Here is a 19090-nt window from a genome sequence, read left to right as displayed (position 1 = left end):
TTTTATTTGTTAAATTTAAAATCAGAAAAATATTTTGATAAATATTTTAAAATATTCAAATAATTATTATAAATTTGGTACATATTTTATAAATATTTTGTGTACTGCCTGGGATACTAAAAAATAAAATATTCTAATAATTATTATAAATATTTTATTGTATGTTATTTGGCACAGATGAGTAATGTTAAAATTTGTACTTATATTCTAATATTGTATTGATCTATAATCCAAATTATTTATAAATACTGTGATGCACAAAGGGACCAAAAATGCGCGACAATTTAACATTTTCTTGCGACTTCTTAATTCCGTTTTATATAAGAAAATTTATTATATTTTTGTAACATACATTATATTTATTATATGTATTATTTTATTATACTTTTTTTATGTTTTGCTTTATTCTTTGTATATTGTATATATTTAGTTTTGTTATTATTTAGTTTAATCGTAAACGTAAAATTTATATTAATAATTAATAATATAAGTATTGATAATTTATTATATACATTTCAAAATTATATTAATAAAATTTGTATTAATAAAATAAAATTACATATATTTGTATATTTCAAGAAAAAGGTATAAACAGAAAAAGTTTATTAATAAATACGTTAAATTGATATTCATCAATTTAAATGGCTTCAAAACAACAAAGTCTGTTTGGTTTTTGCTGACAATCTACTGTCAGACTGCTCCGCGCAGATCTTGCTCGATTACTGCCACCAATTTGCCGTCAGATTGCGCGCGCGCAGATCCTGCTCGGTTTGTGCTGCCAATTTGACATCACGCATATCAACAAGCTTTGCTCGGTTTTTGCCATTAATTTGCTGTCTAGTTACGTTAGCAAGTTTTGCTCGGTTTTTGCCGGCAATCTGCCAGCTTAATCGGTAATAACAAATTTTGTACCGAATTTGTAGCCTTTTTGCTGACAATAATTTGTAACAAGTGCTTGACAAAATCTGTTAGAACAGACGTGGCTGACTGAGAAGGTTAAGGTTATATTCGAATCTGTTGTAGAAAATATATTTAGTGCTATCGGGTAAGTAAATTGAAATTTCGTACATATATATATATGCTTATATATGTTTATTTATTGTTTTATAAATATATTTCTTGATTATATCTGAATATTATCTAAATTAAAGCACTTATTTGCAGAATAAAGCAAAATCAATTCTTTTGAGAAGACCGGTATTATATTTTATAGCTGGGATTTCTTCAGCTGGAATTGCATACGGTCTTATACCATATGCAATCCCAGCTGAAGAATTTTGCTAAATAGCGTAACATATTGGGTTATAGAGATTTAGTAGTAACAGATAATAAATACAATTAATTAATAAGTAAATACTATGAATTCTTTGGTTTTCTTTGCATACATATAACTTATACCATAAATATTATAGTAGCATATTGTGCAATGCAAGACATTTATAAGTTTTTCTTTTTTTTATAAAATAATGTAATATAATTATACGTATACAAAGAAAATCAAAGTATACATATTATTTACGTAAACTGACAAAGCGAATAACATTTTGTTGCAGTAAGATCCACTTTAAGAATAATAAGTAAATACTAATGTATGAATACTTTAGTTTTTGTTGCATACGTATAACTAATATTATAGTTGCATGTTGTGCAATGCGATATATTTATAAGTTTTCCTTTTTTTTATAAAATAATGTAATATAATTATATACATGCAAAAAAAAACCAAAGTATTCATATATAGTATTTACTTATTATTCTTAAAGTGGATCTTACTGCAACAAAATGTTATTCGCTTTGTCAGTATACATAATATGTATACTTTGATTTTCTTTGCATACATATAACTATATTACATTATTTCATAAAAAAAGGAAAATCTATAAATATCTCGCATTGTACAACATGCTACTATAATATTAGTTATATGTATGTAAAGAACCAAAGTATTCATACATAGTATTTACTTATTATTCTTAAAGTAGATCTTACTGCAGCAAAATGTTATTCGCTTTGTCAGTATACATACATATAATATGTATACTTTGATTTTCTTTGCATATATATAACTGTATTACGTTATTTTATAAAAAAAGGAAAACTTATATATATCTCGCATTGCACAACATGTTACTATAACATTAGTTATACGAATGCAAAGAAAACCAAAATATTCATGTATAGTATTTACTTATTATTCCTAAAGTGAATCTTACTGCAACAAAATGTTATTTGCTTTGTCAGTATACATACATATAATATGTATACTTTGATTTTCTTTGCATATGTATAACCATATTACATTATTTCATTAAAAAAAAAACTTCTTTGGTATATGTTAATTTACAAAAAGCAATGAGATCACATAAAGAAAATCTCACAAAAGTAAAAAAAAAATACGCCAAGTATATAAAAAAATCCCAACTTGTATGCAAAAAAAATTTAATATCTATCCCTAAACAATAATGTTTAAAAAAATTTGTCCTTGAAAAATAATTTTCATGCAAAATAAAAAACTAAAAAGTGATTTTCCTCTAAAACAAAAACATTTAAAAAATCAAAAATCAAAACTAAATATGAAATTAAGTTAACTAGCCAAGTACATAGAAGCAGTTCAGTTTGTGAGAGTTTGTAATTTGAAATACTATTTGTTTGATAAAATCTTGCATTTATAGAAATATTATAGATTCTCTCGAGAAAATAAAAATACATTTTATTTTTATAAAATTACTCTATTATGTCCCCCCCAAATAAATATTATATATAATATATAAAATAGCACAATTATATTGTGGATTTTATTAAAATAGTACATCATAAAACTACTTAATCCTTACTACAATAACGTCTATCACATCGATTTTTATCACACCAATTTTGAGTTTAAAAGTGGTCCATGCCAAATTGATCGATTTGTTTTGAAATTAATCATAAAAGCTTTACCAGATAGACCTGGAACGAAAAGGATTAAAATTAAAGTGACATACAAATACTTGGCGTCTGAAATAAGAATTTCCAAAAGATTATCAGAAATCATTATAAATATATTAATCAAAATTTATGATTTATAATGCGACACGAGCACGCCAAATTTCTACGCTACTTTAATTTTAATCCTTCCGATCGGGCCTGTGTCCGATTGCAACCATATGTGACCGATCGAAATTGTGTCCGATTGGGTCTGTGTCCGATCGAACCTGTGTCCGATCGAGCCTGTGTCCGATCGGACATGTGTCCGATCGGGAAATATTGTCGTGCCCGATCGGTAATATGCGTAAATTAGCGATTTTTGATAAAAGCCATTTATTTTTATTTTATTATAAAATGGGTGTATGGGTGGTCTGTGACACCCTGTATAATAATAGAAATATTTTTTTGATGAAATTTTATGCATAAGTAGGAGAGTAAATAAATAAATTTTTCTCGCAATAATTTTATCGAACGCTGTCAGTTTTCATATATATCTTATGTCTTTATTATCGAGTTGCAAACTACAAGAGTCATTTACTATTAAACGGAACCTCGCGAACCCGAAAATTTTAATTTTGATGAAACTTTGTTACACAAATGTAGAGGGGTAAATATATAAATTAAGAAATTTTCAGTTGCCACCCAAAAGCGATTTTGAAGAGTGAAATCACTCCTTATGTGTCACGGCTTTTCGCTTTTCTCGACATATTTCGAAAACTATTCAAGATATCACAAAATGTTTTGTACAAAAATTTCATGGTAAAAACAATTCTATTTAATCACATTAATAAAAATTTGAAAAAATAAAATTTGAAACAAAAATTTTTTTAGAGATTTTTAAAAAATTATATTTTTAAATGTTTATTAATGCAGTTCAATAGAGCTGTTTTTACCATAAAATTTTCGTGTAAAACATTTTTTGATATCGAATAGTTTTTGAGATATATCGAGAAAAGCAAAAAGCCGCTCTGTGTATGAGCGATGGTTTTACTGCTTAGAACTGTTTTTCAGCAGCAACTGGAAATTTTTAAATTCATCTATTGACCCTTCCTGCATGTTTGTAAAGTTCCATTAAAATCAAATTTTTCGGATTCGCAAGGTTCCCTTTAGGCATTACTAGAATATTAGTGGACATTAGGTAAAAATTTCGGCGGTAATGTCCAGAAATTGGGCATTAATAGGCATTAGTGTACATGATTTTGGTCAGTGGTTTACTTCTCGATTCCAGCGATCAATTTTACCAGTAATAAAATTTCTGATTTGACTTACAAAGTAACCACATGACATGTATTTTTTCGATTTCGCTTAATTTTTGCAAGATGACATCAAAAAAAGTTGATCCGTATTTTTTCGTTTGCTCAGAGACTTAATAGTTTAAGAAATATTTAATAATAAAGTTGGTCATTACATATATACGAAACATCAGTACACATTTATATCGTAAGTTCAAATTTTACTGGTGACAAACATTTTTTTACTTCTTTTCCTTTTCAAATTTTGTTGCATTTCACGTGCATGCACATACATTGGCACTCGTATACATACATATGTATGCACCCTATGTATACATATACTAATACGCAATCCATATTAAAGAAATATCTCTTTTCTCGTTTGATCAGCGCCGAACACAATTCAATAAGGAATCTCTAGGTATATGTACAATATATTTATAGCATATAATATCAATTATTTGGCTAATTGATCATATCTTTTATATGTATTTGGCATATATTTTTTAAAATAAAATAAAATAAAATAAAAATTCTTTAAGAAAAAATTTTTTTAGAAGGATATTTTTAATATTAGATTTTTATACTATAATTTACTTTATATTATTGGAGCAAATTTATTTTTTTAGAGTAATATTGACAAAGGGGATCCAACTCCAATGTCCTTGACCTTGATATATATTATAGAGATTATTCCTGAATAATCTTCAAAAGATTTTAGCCGTTGTTTACTAAAAAATTGTTAACGAATGAAGTTATCAAAATCATTATTTTCAGTAATGTGGAGATTTTAGCCGGCGCTCGTGGTTTATTAACAAAAAAATTTCTACGTATTATATGTAATTTTCAGATATTATATACATTTAATAGAGCATACCTTAACAGAATCATTTATTTATGTGTAATAAATTGAACGCGTGCACCAAAACTGCATCCACCACCCCGAAAAATACCAACCTAATTAACACAATCCATTTATTCTTAAAGGTGAAACATTATTCAGGATAAATAGTTCTTCTACAGGAAAATAATATCAAAATATATCAACAACTTACATATATTGGTGAAGGATAGGTGGAATCTCTACTTCTACTACATATACCGAAAGATGAATTATTACTTAAAATAAAAACTCATCCTTTGGACATGAGTTAGATTAGTTTTTGTGTGATGGGGGAACAGGGGAGGAGTTCTGTCCATCCTCCGTCTACGTATTCAATTTATTACACATAAATAAATAATTCTGCTAACATTAAATGTTATGGCTGTTAAATGTATATGGTGTCAAAAAAATTACGTTTTATTTAGTAAACTTTGTTAATAACTTTTTAATGAACAATGAACGAAGGCTGAAACCTTTTGAGAATTATTCAGGGCGATGACTTTGACAATATATATCAAGATCAAGGTCATTGGGGCTGGATCCTCCTTTGTCAATAATTACTTTTTTTAATTTTTACTTCTAGAATTTTTTAATATTAAAATTAAAAAAATAATATTAATTTAATAATGTAACAATAATGTAATAATATAAAAATGACATCCTATGTTTGTATGTTATATATAGGAGGACTTTTACCAATTTACATGATGCGGCGTATGCAAGATAGTAATCGGGTAAGAAACTTTTTATTTTATTGAATTTTTTTCTAGAATAATAATATAAAAATATTAACAGATAAGCAAGGATTTTAGTAATTATAGATAGAAATATATTTTTATCTATTCTATCTCAAGTCTTAACAAAAGTATTTATTACATACTTTTATACTTAAGGAGGAATTGGATGAATTAGCTATGATAAAAGTTAATAAATTTAATACATTTTGACATTGATGAATTTGACATTGCGCAAAGCACTTTTAATTTAAAATATAAAATTAATTTATGAGTTAAAGTGAAGATTTGCTCTATAGAATATATAAAAGAATATATATAATTTAATTTCAAAATCGTAAACCTTATATGGAGCTAATATTTTTTATGGTCTATAACCAATAAAAAAAGACAAAAAGTTCAAATAGAAATATAGCCTGTATGTTCAAAGATATTAATTGTAAGACCCATGTTAATTAGATTTCTTTTTGTTGGTTTGATCAATACTATTCTCAAAATATGTGATCCTTTTTTTAACACTTTGTATAATAAATTTTAATAATTTATTTTTTATATTATATATATTGCATACTAACAAAGATATGGAAATATACTTTTCCGATTTTGATGAGCTTTGGATATGTTGTAGTCTAAGTCAAAATAAAAGTAGTGTTAATATGCGAGTTCTAACTTCCGAAGGGAGGTGAGTGAGGGACGGGAGAGATTTCGGTGGTGAGGGAAAATGACGTCAGACGGGCGGGGAATTATGTGGATCGATGTGACAGGATACTCTCGTCCGAGTTACCAGCGGGAACGTTTGATAGTCTGACTTCAAAGTGTTAAAGTGCGAGCGACAATTTAAAAAAAAAATGCCGTCGTTGATAGAAACGGTGTTGTGCCGGGGCCGCTGAAACGTGTCGTGATGGGCTGAGGATTTGGCGATGGAGCTGCTGAGAGCCCTATTGAATCTTGTAGTATACCAGAGAGTAAGTAATATTTCCGCATATTTTACGTTGTATTAATTATTTATAGTATATTATAATTTTATTTTATAGTACGATTTCACGAGCGACATCCAGATCCCCGGATTCATAAATATAGAACGCCGGCAATTTACAAGAATGGTGCGACGTTATGAGCGAGAGATCCGCGAGGACGTCTGGGAGGACAACCCCGACAGCTTCCATGTGGAGTTAAGACGTCTGTTCGGTCTCGAGCTCTACGAAGAGGACATCGAGGAACCGTGGGACGAGCCTCCGAGCAAGAGATCGAAGGGTTGATTATCTTGTATCTTTTTTTTTAAAATTCGTAATATATTAAATATTAAAAAAATTAAATTAGTATACTAATAAAACTTATTTTTCTGTTTCAGAAGGAGCGCCGCCTTATTATATATATTTTATATTTTTGTATTTTTAATATCATTATAATTATTATATTTTTATTTTATTATTTTTATTTTATAATTATTTTTATAATTATTTTTATTATTATTTTCAAACACACACACACACACATGCGCGCATTTGTATTATATACACATTTTTAAAATAAACATTATTCTATATAAAAATTTCATTTATTTTTGTGCTTCCTTCTTTCCTACTCATGCATACCTCACGCTATCTCTTTCTCTCTCTTTCTCTTGCGAACGTCATCCTTTTCCCAATGCGGACGCTTCTTCGTCGTTGCACCGACTTATGAACGATATCCTTCTCATACAGCCTCGCCTATGCCTCGCGCTATCCTTCTCCCACATATTGCGGTATCATACCTTAAGCGCGCGTGCGGTCTGTACGACAGATATGCAAGGAAGGGAAGCGAAAGAAATACATTGTCATTTTTTTTTCATTTTAACACATTTATTTATATTACCATACATGATCTCGTTTCAAGGTTTCAGACAAAAATTCATCCACAGTATAAGCTAATAGTTCGCAATCAATGATAGATGCTTTATCATAGACTTTGCGCAAGATTTTGACCGCAAAATCTCTCTCGGTGTCAAACATATTACTTTGCAAACTCCGGACAAATTTATCGAAACTCTCATTTACGGTTTCTAAATTCTCACACAGCTTCAAATATTCGTGATTAATACAGTGTTCGAGTTCAAATAAGAAAAATATAGTTGACGGTTTCATGTACAAGCAAGAATCGCACAACGTAAGTTTGACAACACTTGCATCACTTATTTTCACAATCTCAATTGTTAAATCGTTAATCCATATTGGTGTATGATTAGGTGTTTGTACAAGTCGTTCAACGTCCGCTTGTTTCAACATTAGCGATTCCCATGTGTCAATAGACAATACGATTTGATTACCTCGGTTATCGCCGAGATGGAATTCTATATAAAATGTTATTCTAACGCTGATATCCAAGTATTTATAAGCGGTGCGCAAATCTGTGTACCAAAATACATGGTATACAACAAGGTTTACCGCATTTGAAAAAATACGATTAAATATGAAATAGGCAAAAACATATATGAAAAAATATATAAAACATTTGTGATACTTACAAATCAAATGGATTCTTGTATGACCTAATTTCATTTCGTGGTTTCTTGCACGGCTTAATTTCATCTCGTGAAACGTAGTAATTCATGCGTTTGCAACCGTTGCTGGCGCTTCCTTCAGCGATTTTGTCTCTCGGTTATGAGAAGTGGATCGTTGGTACTAGCAATTGACGCGACACTAATCATATAAAAATTAACCGAATATACGCTTATTTTTCAAAAGTATGATGTGGTTTCATCCTGACGAAGAATCCTTGCAGGTCCACGAACGTTGATACGGACATAACGTTTTTTATATCAGCGCGTTGAAAGGAAGACTGCGATTGATTTTGATGGATTATAGATTTTATATCGTCTCATCCTCCCACACTTAAGTGATTTTGCGCACAACCTTGGTAAACGGATTGTACTGAATCACGCGATCGTGTATGATGAGACAGTACGCAGTGGTATTCGGCGGCACGTTCTCCTTACACTCGAATTCCAATCTCACATCTACAGTTGCGCTCTTGATCGATTCGTTTTGTTAAAAGAAATCGATGACCACGAACGGACCGTTATGTAAAAACTGCGTGACGATGAGACTCGGCTCGAGATACTCGTGTCATCGTATAATAATTCTTGCAGAAATGCTGATACGTGTCATACAGAATCGACTATCTGTTTTTATCGAAATCCAGATTCATATCGTCGTACGGATAACGTTCCAAGTTCAGATAGAATTTCATGTTGGTCAATTTGCAGTCGTCGAATCGACTCGTATCCTTGGATATGACGTTTTTCCGGCCTGTCTGCAGAATGAAAACAACGTATCGCGGCTTCTCCAGCTGAGTCGCGGTCTTAATGGGCTACGAATGTTTGGTTGTACGCTGCTGTTACGACTTGTGCCGTATTTCCGGAAGGTGAGGAATAAAAATTCTAGCGCACGTGGTTTCGACTGTGAGATCACTTTATTGGGAGAGAATGGCCGGGGGCCGGCACCTTCAGGGTTACCAACATTAAAACTTGCTTTGCTGCTAACTTGAGAACAATATATGGTAGCCTCGCGTGATAGGGCTAAGCGCAGGTGCAATGAGAGCGGGAAATCCAACATCCTGCCCCCCTTGGAAACGGGGTTTACAAGTAAATGTTATAATGCATTAAATGCAGATCTTATAGGTAGGTTAGATAACATTTTTTACAATGCGGAAGCATAATAATTCTTGTACATTTGGTCTTAAATCTAATGTAAATTTAATTTTAATCCTATGGTGTTCTTGTCATACAAACGATCGCAAGTCTTATAATTATTTGAACAATGTGAGAATAAATAGAGATAGTAAATAAAACATCTTTGGTTTTAAACCTATAATAACACATTGCAACTTAGAAACTAACGCTCAGTCTTTGGTTTAGCATTTGGTTTAAGATATCTCATTTTCTTCGACTGGCAAGATATATTTTTGATAACGCTCGCTTCGTTATGCCTTTACTTGTTCGTATCGTGACAACTCTAGTGAGATTGTCCGGGCCGGGATGTATATTTATTATTCTACCCAAAGGCCATGACATCGGTCATCGGGGGGTGTTCTCATTTTTAATGAGCACCATTGTGCCTTCCTTAATATTCGTTTTCTTTGACAATTTCCACTTAACGCGTTGCTGAAGCTGAGCTATATATTCTTTAGACCATCGGGTCCAGAAGTTCTGCTTTATTTGAGTAAACAAATGAAGTCTTGTTAAACGATTTGTAGGAACCTTACTCATGTCATACTCCGGGATCGCGTTAAGTGCCTCGCCTATAAGAAAGTGGCCGGGGGTCAGCGCTTGTAGATCGGTAGGATCATTAGAAATAGGTGTAAGGGGTCTTGAGTTTAAACATGCTTCTATTTGCGTTAGGACCGTGTATAATTCCTCGAAAGTTAGTATAGTTGTACCTATTATCTTTCGCATATGATTTTTTGCTAGTTTCACAGAGGCTTCCCACACTCCTCCCATGTGCGGTGCGTAAGGAGGGATAAATTTCCAGTCAATGAACTGTTCAAGTAGGAAATCGCGTATTTGGATTTGCGTGGATTCTTTAAGTAGTTGATTTTTCAGTTCCGACAATTGATTATTGGCTCCAGTAAAGGTGGTGCTGTTGTCGGAGTACAGAGTGGAACACTTTCCTCTGCGAGCAATAAATTGTTTTATCGCGTTAAGGAATGATGCAGTACTTAAATCCGATACTAGTTCAAGATGTATTGCCTTTGTGGCCAAACATACAAACAATGACAGATATGCTTTGCCGGTTTTGTTTCGCGAAATTTTTACGCTAAACGGGCCGGCGTAATCTACGCCAGTGTTAAGAAATGGCCTGGCAGGTGTTACACGTATCGATGGTAAACTTCCCATTAATTGACTTGCGGTTACGGGTTTCGTGCGAAAACAAACAATGCAATTTCTCAAGGTACGACGTATCGTATTTCTACCATTTAGTGGCCAGTAATTTTCGCGCATGGCTGCTAGTATTGCTTGAGGCCCTGCGTGCAAATTTTTGTAGTGAATGTCTTTTATTATTAAATTCGTGAGATGACTCTTGCTCGCTAATATGATTGGGTGCTTTTGAGCATATTCTATTGGTGCGCGGTGTAGCCTTCCCCCCACGCGAATGAGACCGTCTGAGTCTAAAAATGGATGTAAGGTTAGCAGTTTACTTTTAGAATCTAATTGTGATTGCTTACGAAGATTATATAATTCTTGTGGGAATTCGCTTGCTTGGCAAAGTTTGATGATTGCGGTTGTCGCTTTATTTATTTCGTTGACTGTTAAAGGTCCATTAGTTTTTATCATTTCCTTTGATGTATTGTTCTTAAAACGCAGACAATATGCTATGGCTCTTTTTAGTCTTGTAAATGATGAGAATCTTTCAATAATGGTGGAATCTTGACTGACTGCATGATATGCCAATGATTTCGATACGCGAGCTTCCGGCAACTCCTCCGTTGCGTTTTTACATTCATACGGCAGCATTGCCGTGTTATGGTGCAAAAATGCAGGCCCTTTCCACCATATCTGCATCGTTTCAGGATTAATTCCTCTTGATAATGGGTCAGCTGGGTTGTCCTGCGATTTCACGTGATGCCACTGTACTTGGTTCGCGATGCGGTGTATCTCCGATACTCTGTTAGCAACAAAGGTATTCCATTTATTCGATTCATGGTTGATCCATGCTAAAGCTATCGTGGAGTCGCTCCAATAGTGTGCTCTTTGTACACGGATACTCAGCGCTTTCATAGCCTTGTCACCTAGATTAGCCAATAGGACGGCGCCACACAACTCTAGTTTGGGTAATGAAATCTTCTTCATGGGCGCTACGCGCGATTTGGCACATAGTAGATTAACCGTATATCTGAAATCGGATGAGATGCTGCGCAAGTATAAACAGGCACCATAGGCGTCCTCCGATGCGTCGCAAAACCCATGTAATTCCACTTTAATCGTGTTGTCACCTAATGCCTTACGAGGAATATGGATTGATTCTATACAGTTGATTTGGGATCTCCATTGTGTCCACATAACGCGCATCTCATTGTTTACGGTTTCGTCCCAGTCACATTTTGACTGCCATAGTCGCTTCATAATTATTTTTGCCTTGACTATTACTGGACCCAGCCATCCTAGAGGGTCGTAAATCTGCGCAATATTGGCTAATATGCATCGCTTTGTTATTTTTTGTTGTATTTCTAACTTCAATTTATAATGAAACGTATCCGTAGCTGTGTTCCACCACAATCCCAAAATTTTGGTCGCTTCACCAAGCATGACTATAGATTCATTGCTGAGGTGATCGCCGAGACCTGGGCCATTGGATCTCCATTTTCTGAGCTCGAATCTTGCGCTGGTGAGTATACTTATAATATCTTGCTTAATTCGCAGTAAATTATCCACAGTGTCGGCTCCAGTTAATAAATCGTCGACGTAAAAGTCTTTGGATATCACTTCCGCAGCTTCGGGATATTCTTGGCTCATCTGTCGGACTACTTCTTGCATGCATCTTATGGCTAAAAATGTGGAGCTTGCCATTCCATAGGTAACTGTGTTGAGTTGGAATTTTCTGATAGGCTCATCCCGATGCCATCGCCAGAGTATGCGCTGTAAATTGAGGTGGTTTTTAGCTACATTAATTTGACGGTACATTTTGGAGACGTCAGCTGACATTGCGTATTTATGTTGTCGCAAGCGTAGTATAATATCGAAGAGATCATCTTGTAGAGTTGGCCCAATCATGAGCATGTCGTTTAGAGATTTTCCCGCCGAGGTTTTGCAAGATGCGTCGAAGACAACTCTTACCTTCGTGGTGATGCTGTCTTCTTTTATGACCGAGTGATGCGGTATGTAGTATGAAGGCTTGTAATCCCTTTCGTCAAATGATACCTCTTGCATATGATTCAAATTCAAATACTCACGCATGAAACTGTGATATTGATGCTTCAGATCGTTCTGTTTCTCTAATTTTCGCTCTAGAGTTTTGAATCGCCTTTCTGTAATATGGTAAGATTCGCCCAACTGTTGTATATCGCCTTTAATCGGCAATTCCACGATGAAGCGTCCTTCATGATTTCTGTTAAAGGTGGAAACAAAATGCGCTTCGCATTTGTTTTCTTCCTTGGAACACTGTGATTCGTGAGTTATTTCTTCCATTTTCCAAAATTTTTCTAATTGATTGCTAAGCTTCAAGTTTGCTGAAACACCACAATGCGTTCTATAAATCAATGAAGTTTCATTTGATTGGGCTTGCCCAGCTATGATCCATCCAAGTAGGGTCTCCTGCAATATGAGCGTTTGTCCTGGTGGCCGAATTTGGCGGCTACGTAGCAACTCCCAAAAGTTAGACGCGCCTAATAAAATATCTATCTCCGCTGGGATATGATACTGAGGATCAGTCAACTGAACATCATAAGGAATTTGTAGATTTCCTTTATCTAATTCTACAGTTGGCAAGCTCTCAGTGATTTTGCGGATGATCATAAAGGGCAGTTTACCCTGGAAAGTGCTTGTTCGCGATTTTATTGTGGTGGTTATTTGCTGCGCTGCGTTTATGGATGAGCTACTGATGCCTAAAACAGTAGTGTTGATAGTTTCCGGTTTTATACCTAATAATTTACTGCACCTTTTAGTAATGAAATTGGATTGTGACCCGCTGTCAAGAAGGGCGCGACATTCGCGTAGGGCACCGTAATCATCGCGCGCCAATATAACAGCTGTGGAGAGTAACACCTGAGGTAATTTTTGCGTGCTGCAATTATTAACTGCTACGGAGGGTGAGCTTAAAATAAGACCAACAGAAGGCTGATCCTGCGCGTGATTGGCAACCGCGGACATTGACTTACTTTCTTGCTTAGACCTTATGTCCTTAACATTTGATACTTGTGAATCTTCCGAACTCGGAATATGTAATAGCGTATTATGATAACCTTTACATTGTTTACAACTGGGAGCCTTACAATTTCTGCCGTGAAATGCCTTAAGGCACTTAATACATAAACGCTTCCTTTTAATTTCCGAATTTCTGTCCGCTGGTGACATTCCACGCAACATACTACATTCGTGTGTCTTATGATTCTCCGAACATATTGAACAAGACAACGCATTCGCAATAACGTATACTTGAGCTGTATTTCTTGCATGGTTATGCAATCTACTATTGCTTCGATTATCATTGCTCGCAGAGGAAAATTGAGGATTGCGGTTGGTACGACTCACTGATTCCAGAAAGGCACTGCGACTGGTAAGAAATTCTAAAAATTCTGTTAGAGTAGGGAATTCTTCTATACTAGACCTTTTTAATTCCCACTCCCTTCGAGATCCCTTATTGATCTTAGGCAAAATAATATGGATTAATAATGTACCCCAGTTTCCTACGGGTTGGCCTAGTTTGGTTAATGATTGTGTGCATTGCGATACAGAATCCGTTAAATTTCTAAGATCAGTATATGACTCTTTATTGATAATCGGCATGTCGATTAGAGTTTGAATGAGATATTGAACTATGAGCCTTTTGTTTTCGTATCTTTACTTTAACAACCGCCATGCTATTTCATAATTGTCATTAGTAACTTCTAAAGCCATTGTTACCTTTGCGGCTTCACCGCTTAACGTGCTTCTAAGATAGTGCAGTTTCTGCACTGGAGACAACACTGCGTTAGATGCGATAAGGGACTCGAATAAATCGCGAAACGGTATCCACCGCTCATAATTTCCGTCAAACTTAGGAAGCTCAATGTTAGGCAATTTTATGCTAGGTCTTACCGTGAATGGATCGACAGGCAGAATTCCGGGCTGCACATTAATTGCTCGAGCCGCTTGGTTTCCTGCTGCGATGTTTCGCGCTTTACTTATTATTCCATGATATGAATCCTCGAAGCTAGCTTTGTGCGCTAATTGTTCCTCCGATTCATCTAAATCCTCGATTTTATTTTGAATGGTGTCAAATTTAATCCACAACGCTTCAGCCTTCTCTATTCGGCTGGTTAATTCCGCCCTTTTACGCGGATCCGTTTCAGTCGCAGTGAGGTAGCTTCCAAAAGCAGTGAGTTTTGACTTAACCCTGCCTCTTTGTTTAATTAGTTTGGGTAATTCAGCCATGTCTGTGCAATAATCCGGTAATCTGATCCTTATGGCCAAAAAAAACTGTAACGTGTAATAGCGTTATATTTTAATTTGGGTTGTACTACTAGGATTGAATTGCAAACAGTTCTCTTTTGGTTCTAAAAGCGCTGACCCGAGGTTTAAGATGCGCGTTAGTAATCTTAAACTATTAATTTGTACCCCTTAAAAAGGGATCAATGTTTGTATTTATTGACAGGAGAGCGAATCGTACTTATCGACATAAACGCACTTATACTTATCGGCGGAAAGACGAATTATATTTATCGACACGGACGCGACTACATTTACCGACAGGAGTGCGCTTATACTTAATTCTAATTTTGTACTCATCTATGCGGTGCTATTGGGGACGATCCAAATTCCTCCTTGTTTCAACCTTCCTTGTCACAGTTGAGGCTGGAAGTGGTCTGAGGTGCGCAGTCCAATATTCGTCTCGTATAGGGGCGAGAGAGACAGGCCATGCCCCGCTTTGGCTCGTCGGGATCGGCGATGTCTTTCACGCGAGAGCGAGAGAGAGAGAGAGAGGGGCTGTGCGTCTTCTTCCGGCTCGCCGTAACTGGCGATGTCTCGCTTGAGAGCGAGAGAGAGAGGCCGTGCGTCTTCTTCTGGCACGCCGAGACTGGCAATGTCTCGCTTGAGAGCGAGAGAAAGAGGCCGCTCACCGTGTGTTTTCTTGGCACGGGGCACGGGCAGTCTAGCGATGCCTCGTTTCAAATACGAAAGAGGCTGCTAGTCTGTATAATCGTGATCTCGTACCTGTTGCGCTAATCGATGCCGAACGCTAAATGCCTCGTGCTGAATAATGGCCGGGCTCACATATATACGGTGCTTCTATGTCTTCTTGAATCTTGGCTGCTCGATTCCTCGCTCGCATCCGGCTCGAAGGACCATATATTACGACTTGTGCCGTATTTCCGGAAGGTGAGGAATAAAAGATTCTAGCGCACGTGGTTTCGATTGTGGGATCACTTTATTGAGAGAGTGAAATGGCCGGGGGCTGGCACCTTCAGGGTTACCAACATTAAAACTTGCATTGCTGCTAACTTGAGAACAATATATGGTAGCCTCGCGTGATAGGGCTAAGCGCAGGTGCAATGAGAGCGGGAAATCCAACAGAAATAATTAAAATGATAATAAAAATAAAAGTAATAATAATAATAATAAAAATATGAAATATTCGCTGCAGGCTCCTTCTGAAACAAAAAATTAAAGTCTTATTAATAAATCTATTTGTTAATATTATAAAATTTTTAAAAATAGATACAATTAATTCTTCGAGTATTTAAATGTTGTTCTCACCCATAACAAGACGTCAGCTATGTTTTACATATCAAAATCCCAATCCTTGGACATCACTGTATAATGATCTCGCAGACAATGATCCAAATCTATTGTACAAGATTTCTTCAAGCCGATTGCTTGACCTTGCACCATTTGTACAATTGAAGTGACAGGAGTGTTTGTCGATAGCGCCGGGACACGGACATCTAAGCGTTTGTATTTTTTGCGTAACGAATGTCTTAAACTTTCAAGTCGCGCGATTCGGCTAGCCAGCGATTGAATTCCATGTCCCTGTTGTAACATCTCGTGTCGGTACTGTTCTTCCAACCACTCGAGACATTTAAGGCATGTTCTTTCCCATAACTCACATGCACACACCGAGTTCACCTGTATGAAACCCTCCCATAGAAATTGTTCTAATTCCGCAAAATGTTGGGAGGCCCCCATATTTCCTATTTAAGTCTTTTCACAACATAAGTTTTATCCAGCTTATACAGTGCAAATTGGGCACATATTGCATTATCTGGTACAGCGGTTTTCCACATTCTCCGCAAAACGATCCCAGGATTAGTTCTAAAATTGCACTTTCATGCTATCGCACAACACGAATATTCGAAAATAAGTCTGAAATACGCATAAAACAGCATGTGAAAATTTTTTTGTTGTTTTCACTTTTATAATAAAAGCATATACAGCACATTTTTACAGCACCTAAACTATTTATTTCAACTCGGTTTAAAGTATGTTGATTTATGTCCGTAATAACACTACTGCAATCACTATTGTAATCGGACTCCTCCGAAAGTATGCGGTCTTCGGCTGATGAATCGTCCGACAAATTCACAATTTCCATCAAGTTATCATCTTCGAGAATGACATCCTCATCTTCAATAACAATAACTTCTTGATCAGCCATAACATATATTGTTAAGATCGTCGTAAGGATGAAGACGGTTGTGTATTATAACGTTACACACTCCTCTCGATTATATATATTTTAGTTTCATATCTTTTGTCTCCTTCTAACTGGAGTATCACGTGTCATCTACCTCATCATTTTTCTACATCTTTAGCAGAGTGTGTCGAGAGAAAGATTTAAGTTTTGCAGACTGTGCATATCTATTACATCGTTTTATTCATACATAAAGAATGGGATAAATAATTAAATTTATAGATAATTAGTAAAATAACTTATTTATTACAAGCCTCGTGAAGAATATCATTTACAGCACATGTCAATAACTCGCAATCTATGAGCGATTCGCTGTTAAACATATCACTTTCATGTATAGTTTTTGCAGCGTTGCATAATTAGCGATATTATTCTGTTGTAAAACAGTTGCAAATTGTTTGAATGTTTCATTTACAATATGCGTATTTTCGCATATAGTAATACATATGATCTATATATTTTTCAAAATCGAATAAATAGAATAAAGTTGGCGGTTTCATATATAAAGAATTATTTGATAATCCTATTTTTATAATATTCGAATCAGATATTTTAACCACTTCGAATGTCAAATCTCGAATCCGCAATGGGATTTCAATCGATTGTAGAAGCCGTTCAATGTCCACACGTTTCTGCATTAGCGATTTCCACGTTTCAAAGGGCAATATTATTTGATTGCCCCGATTATCGCCGAGAACCAATTCCACGTAAGATACAGCTCCAACGTTTATTCCAATGTCTAAATATTTGTATGACGTCGGGATTAAGGCGTATCGTCTTCCAAGTATACGAACCGCGCGACGAGGCTCGGATGAAATGCTGGGGAGTAAAAACAATATTATTTATATAAATATTTAAAAAATATAAAAATATTTAAAAAGTATAAAAATTCTTCAAGTTAATTAAAACTTACTTGTTACATTTCTTCTTCTTACACGGTGAAGTTTCATCAGCATCTTGAATCGGAACGTAATAATTCATGCGGCTTCCTTCAGTGGGATACATTTTTATATGAACCTTTCACACAAGTGGTCGATGCAATACTGAACGTATTGAACATATTTAAAATATGTATTAGCGTTTCAAAATTGCAATGTGGTGGGGATTATTGATGACGCGATATTTTTTTTCAATTTTTCCATTCAAGCGTCGATATACGGCTGCTTCACGATGACATCATCACCAGGTGTAAGATTTAGCCGAATGCACAAAAATGCAACGTAATATAAAATTTTCAATGACATTGCGATGACAATGAAACGCGATGACATTGCCTACGCCTATAGATATCAGATTTCAAACGCGCGTGTCAAAACATGACAAAATCCTAAAATATAAGGATAATCCTCATGATAAAATTGCACTAACATTGGACAGCTGCATGTAATTTGAAACTTTTGCGATACACCTGGGATTTGACATCATCTCTAGACGACAAAATGCAATAATCGACATTAGTCCAAATGTACGTGACAAATCGCGAAATAAAGATTTAGATAGATACACATCATGAAAAGAGACATCGAGATAGAATATAAAATCGAGGTAAAGAGGCACACCATGTCAGTATTTTCGCAAAGAGTTCCGAGACAAGAGCTGTTAATAAGCACATCGTGTTAGCAAAAATTTTTGGCATAAATTTAGAAATATGGCGGAAAACAATGCTGAACGAAATCTGCATGAGTAATCTGCAAGAGTGAATTCGATAGAGGAGTACATTGCGTGGGAGCAACGATGCGACGAATATATCGAATCATTGGAAGACCAAAGTCGAATCAAACGTCCACGATTATCGATTGGGATTCGACAATCGCTGATTGCTCGAATTGCACGACTCGAGGGATTGAAGCACTCGTTACGCACGCGTTTTGTACAAACGGGTGCAGGATGCAGCACGCGGCAACACGGATT

The 19090-nt window shown here is 35.1% G+C and overlaps 3 protein-coding genes across 8 annotated transcripts; 1 reads left to right on the top strand and 2 right to left on the bottom strand.

Annotated features, from left to right (window-relative positions):
• Positions 1 to 819: 819 nt before the first annotated feature.
• LOC138934737 (uncharacterized) lies at positions 820 to 7345 on the top strand. 6 transcript variants are annotated; one of them, XM_070298771.1, is made up of 6 exons: positions 820 to 1045; positions 4590 to 4620; positions 5767 to 5816; positions 6681 to 6781; positions 6851 to 7070; positions 7168 to 7345. In XM_070298771.1, the coding sequence occupies exons 4-6, from the start codon at positions 6737 to 6739 to the stop codon at positions 7212 to 7214; spliced, it is 312 nt and encodes a 103-aa protein (XP_070154872.1). In that variant the 5' UTR covers positions 820 to 1045; positions 4590 to 4620; positions 5767 to 5816; positions 6681 to 6736; the 3' UTR covers positions 7215 to 7345. The 6 variants fall into 6 exon arrangements, with proteins under 6 accessions (XP_070154872.1, XP_070154869.1, XP_070154874.1 ...); XM_070298768.1 differs by having other exon boundaries at positions 6495 to 6781; XM_070298773.1 differs by having other exon boundaries at positions 6495 to 6781; positions 6851 to 7082.
• Positions 7346 to 9870: 2525 nt separating this feature from the next.
• Positions 9871 to 14295, bottom strand: LOC138934924 (uncharacterized). The gene has a single exon (XM_070299078.1). It carries the CDS (start codon positions 14293 to 14295, stop codon positions 9871 to 9873), a length of 4425 nt encoding a protein of 1474 aa, XP_070155179.1.
• Positions 14296 to 14349: 54 nt separating this feature from the next.
• Positions 14350 to 14922, bottom strand: LOC138934923 (uncharacterized). The gene has a single exon (XM_070299077.1). It carries the CDS (start codon positions 14920 to 14922, stop codon positions 14350 to 14352), a length of 573 nt encoding a protein of 190 aa, XP_070155178.1.
• Positions 14923 to 19090: the final 4168 nt, after the last annotated feature.

This window comes from Polyergus mexicanus, unplaced genomic scaffold (assembly GCF_030449975.1).
Source record: "Polyergus mexicanus isolate NDT 795.1 unplaced genomic scaffold, iyPolMexi1.0 SCAF_7, whole genome shotgun sequence".
In the NCBI taxonomy this organism is placed as follows: Eukaryota; Metazoa; Arthropoda; class Insecta; order Hymenoptera; family Formicidae; genus Polyergus; species Polyergus mexicanus.
The sequence above is the reverse complement of the archived record's forward strand: the minus strand, read 5'-3'. Positions and strand labels throughout refer to the sequence as shown.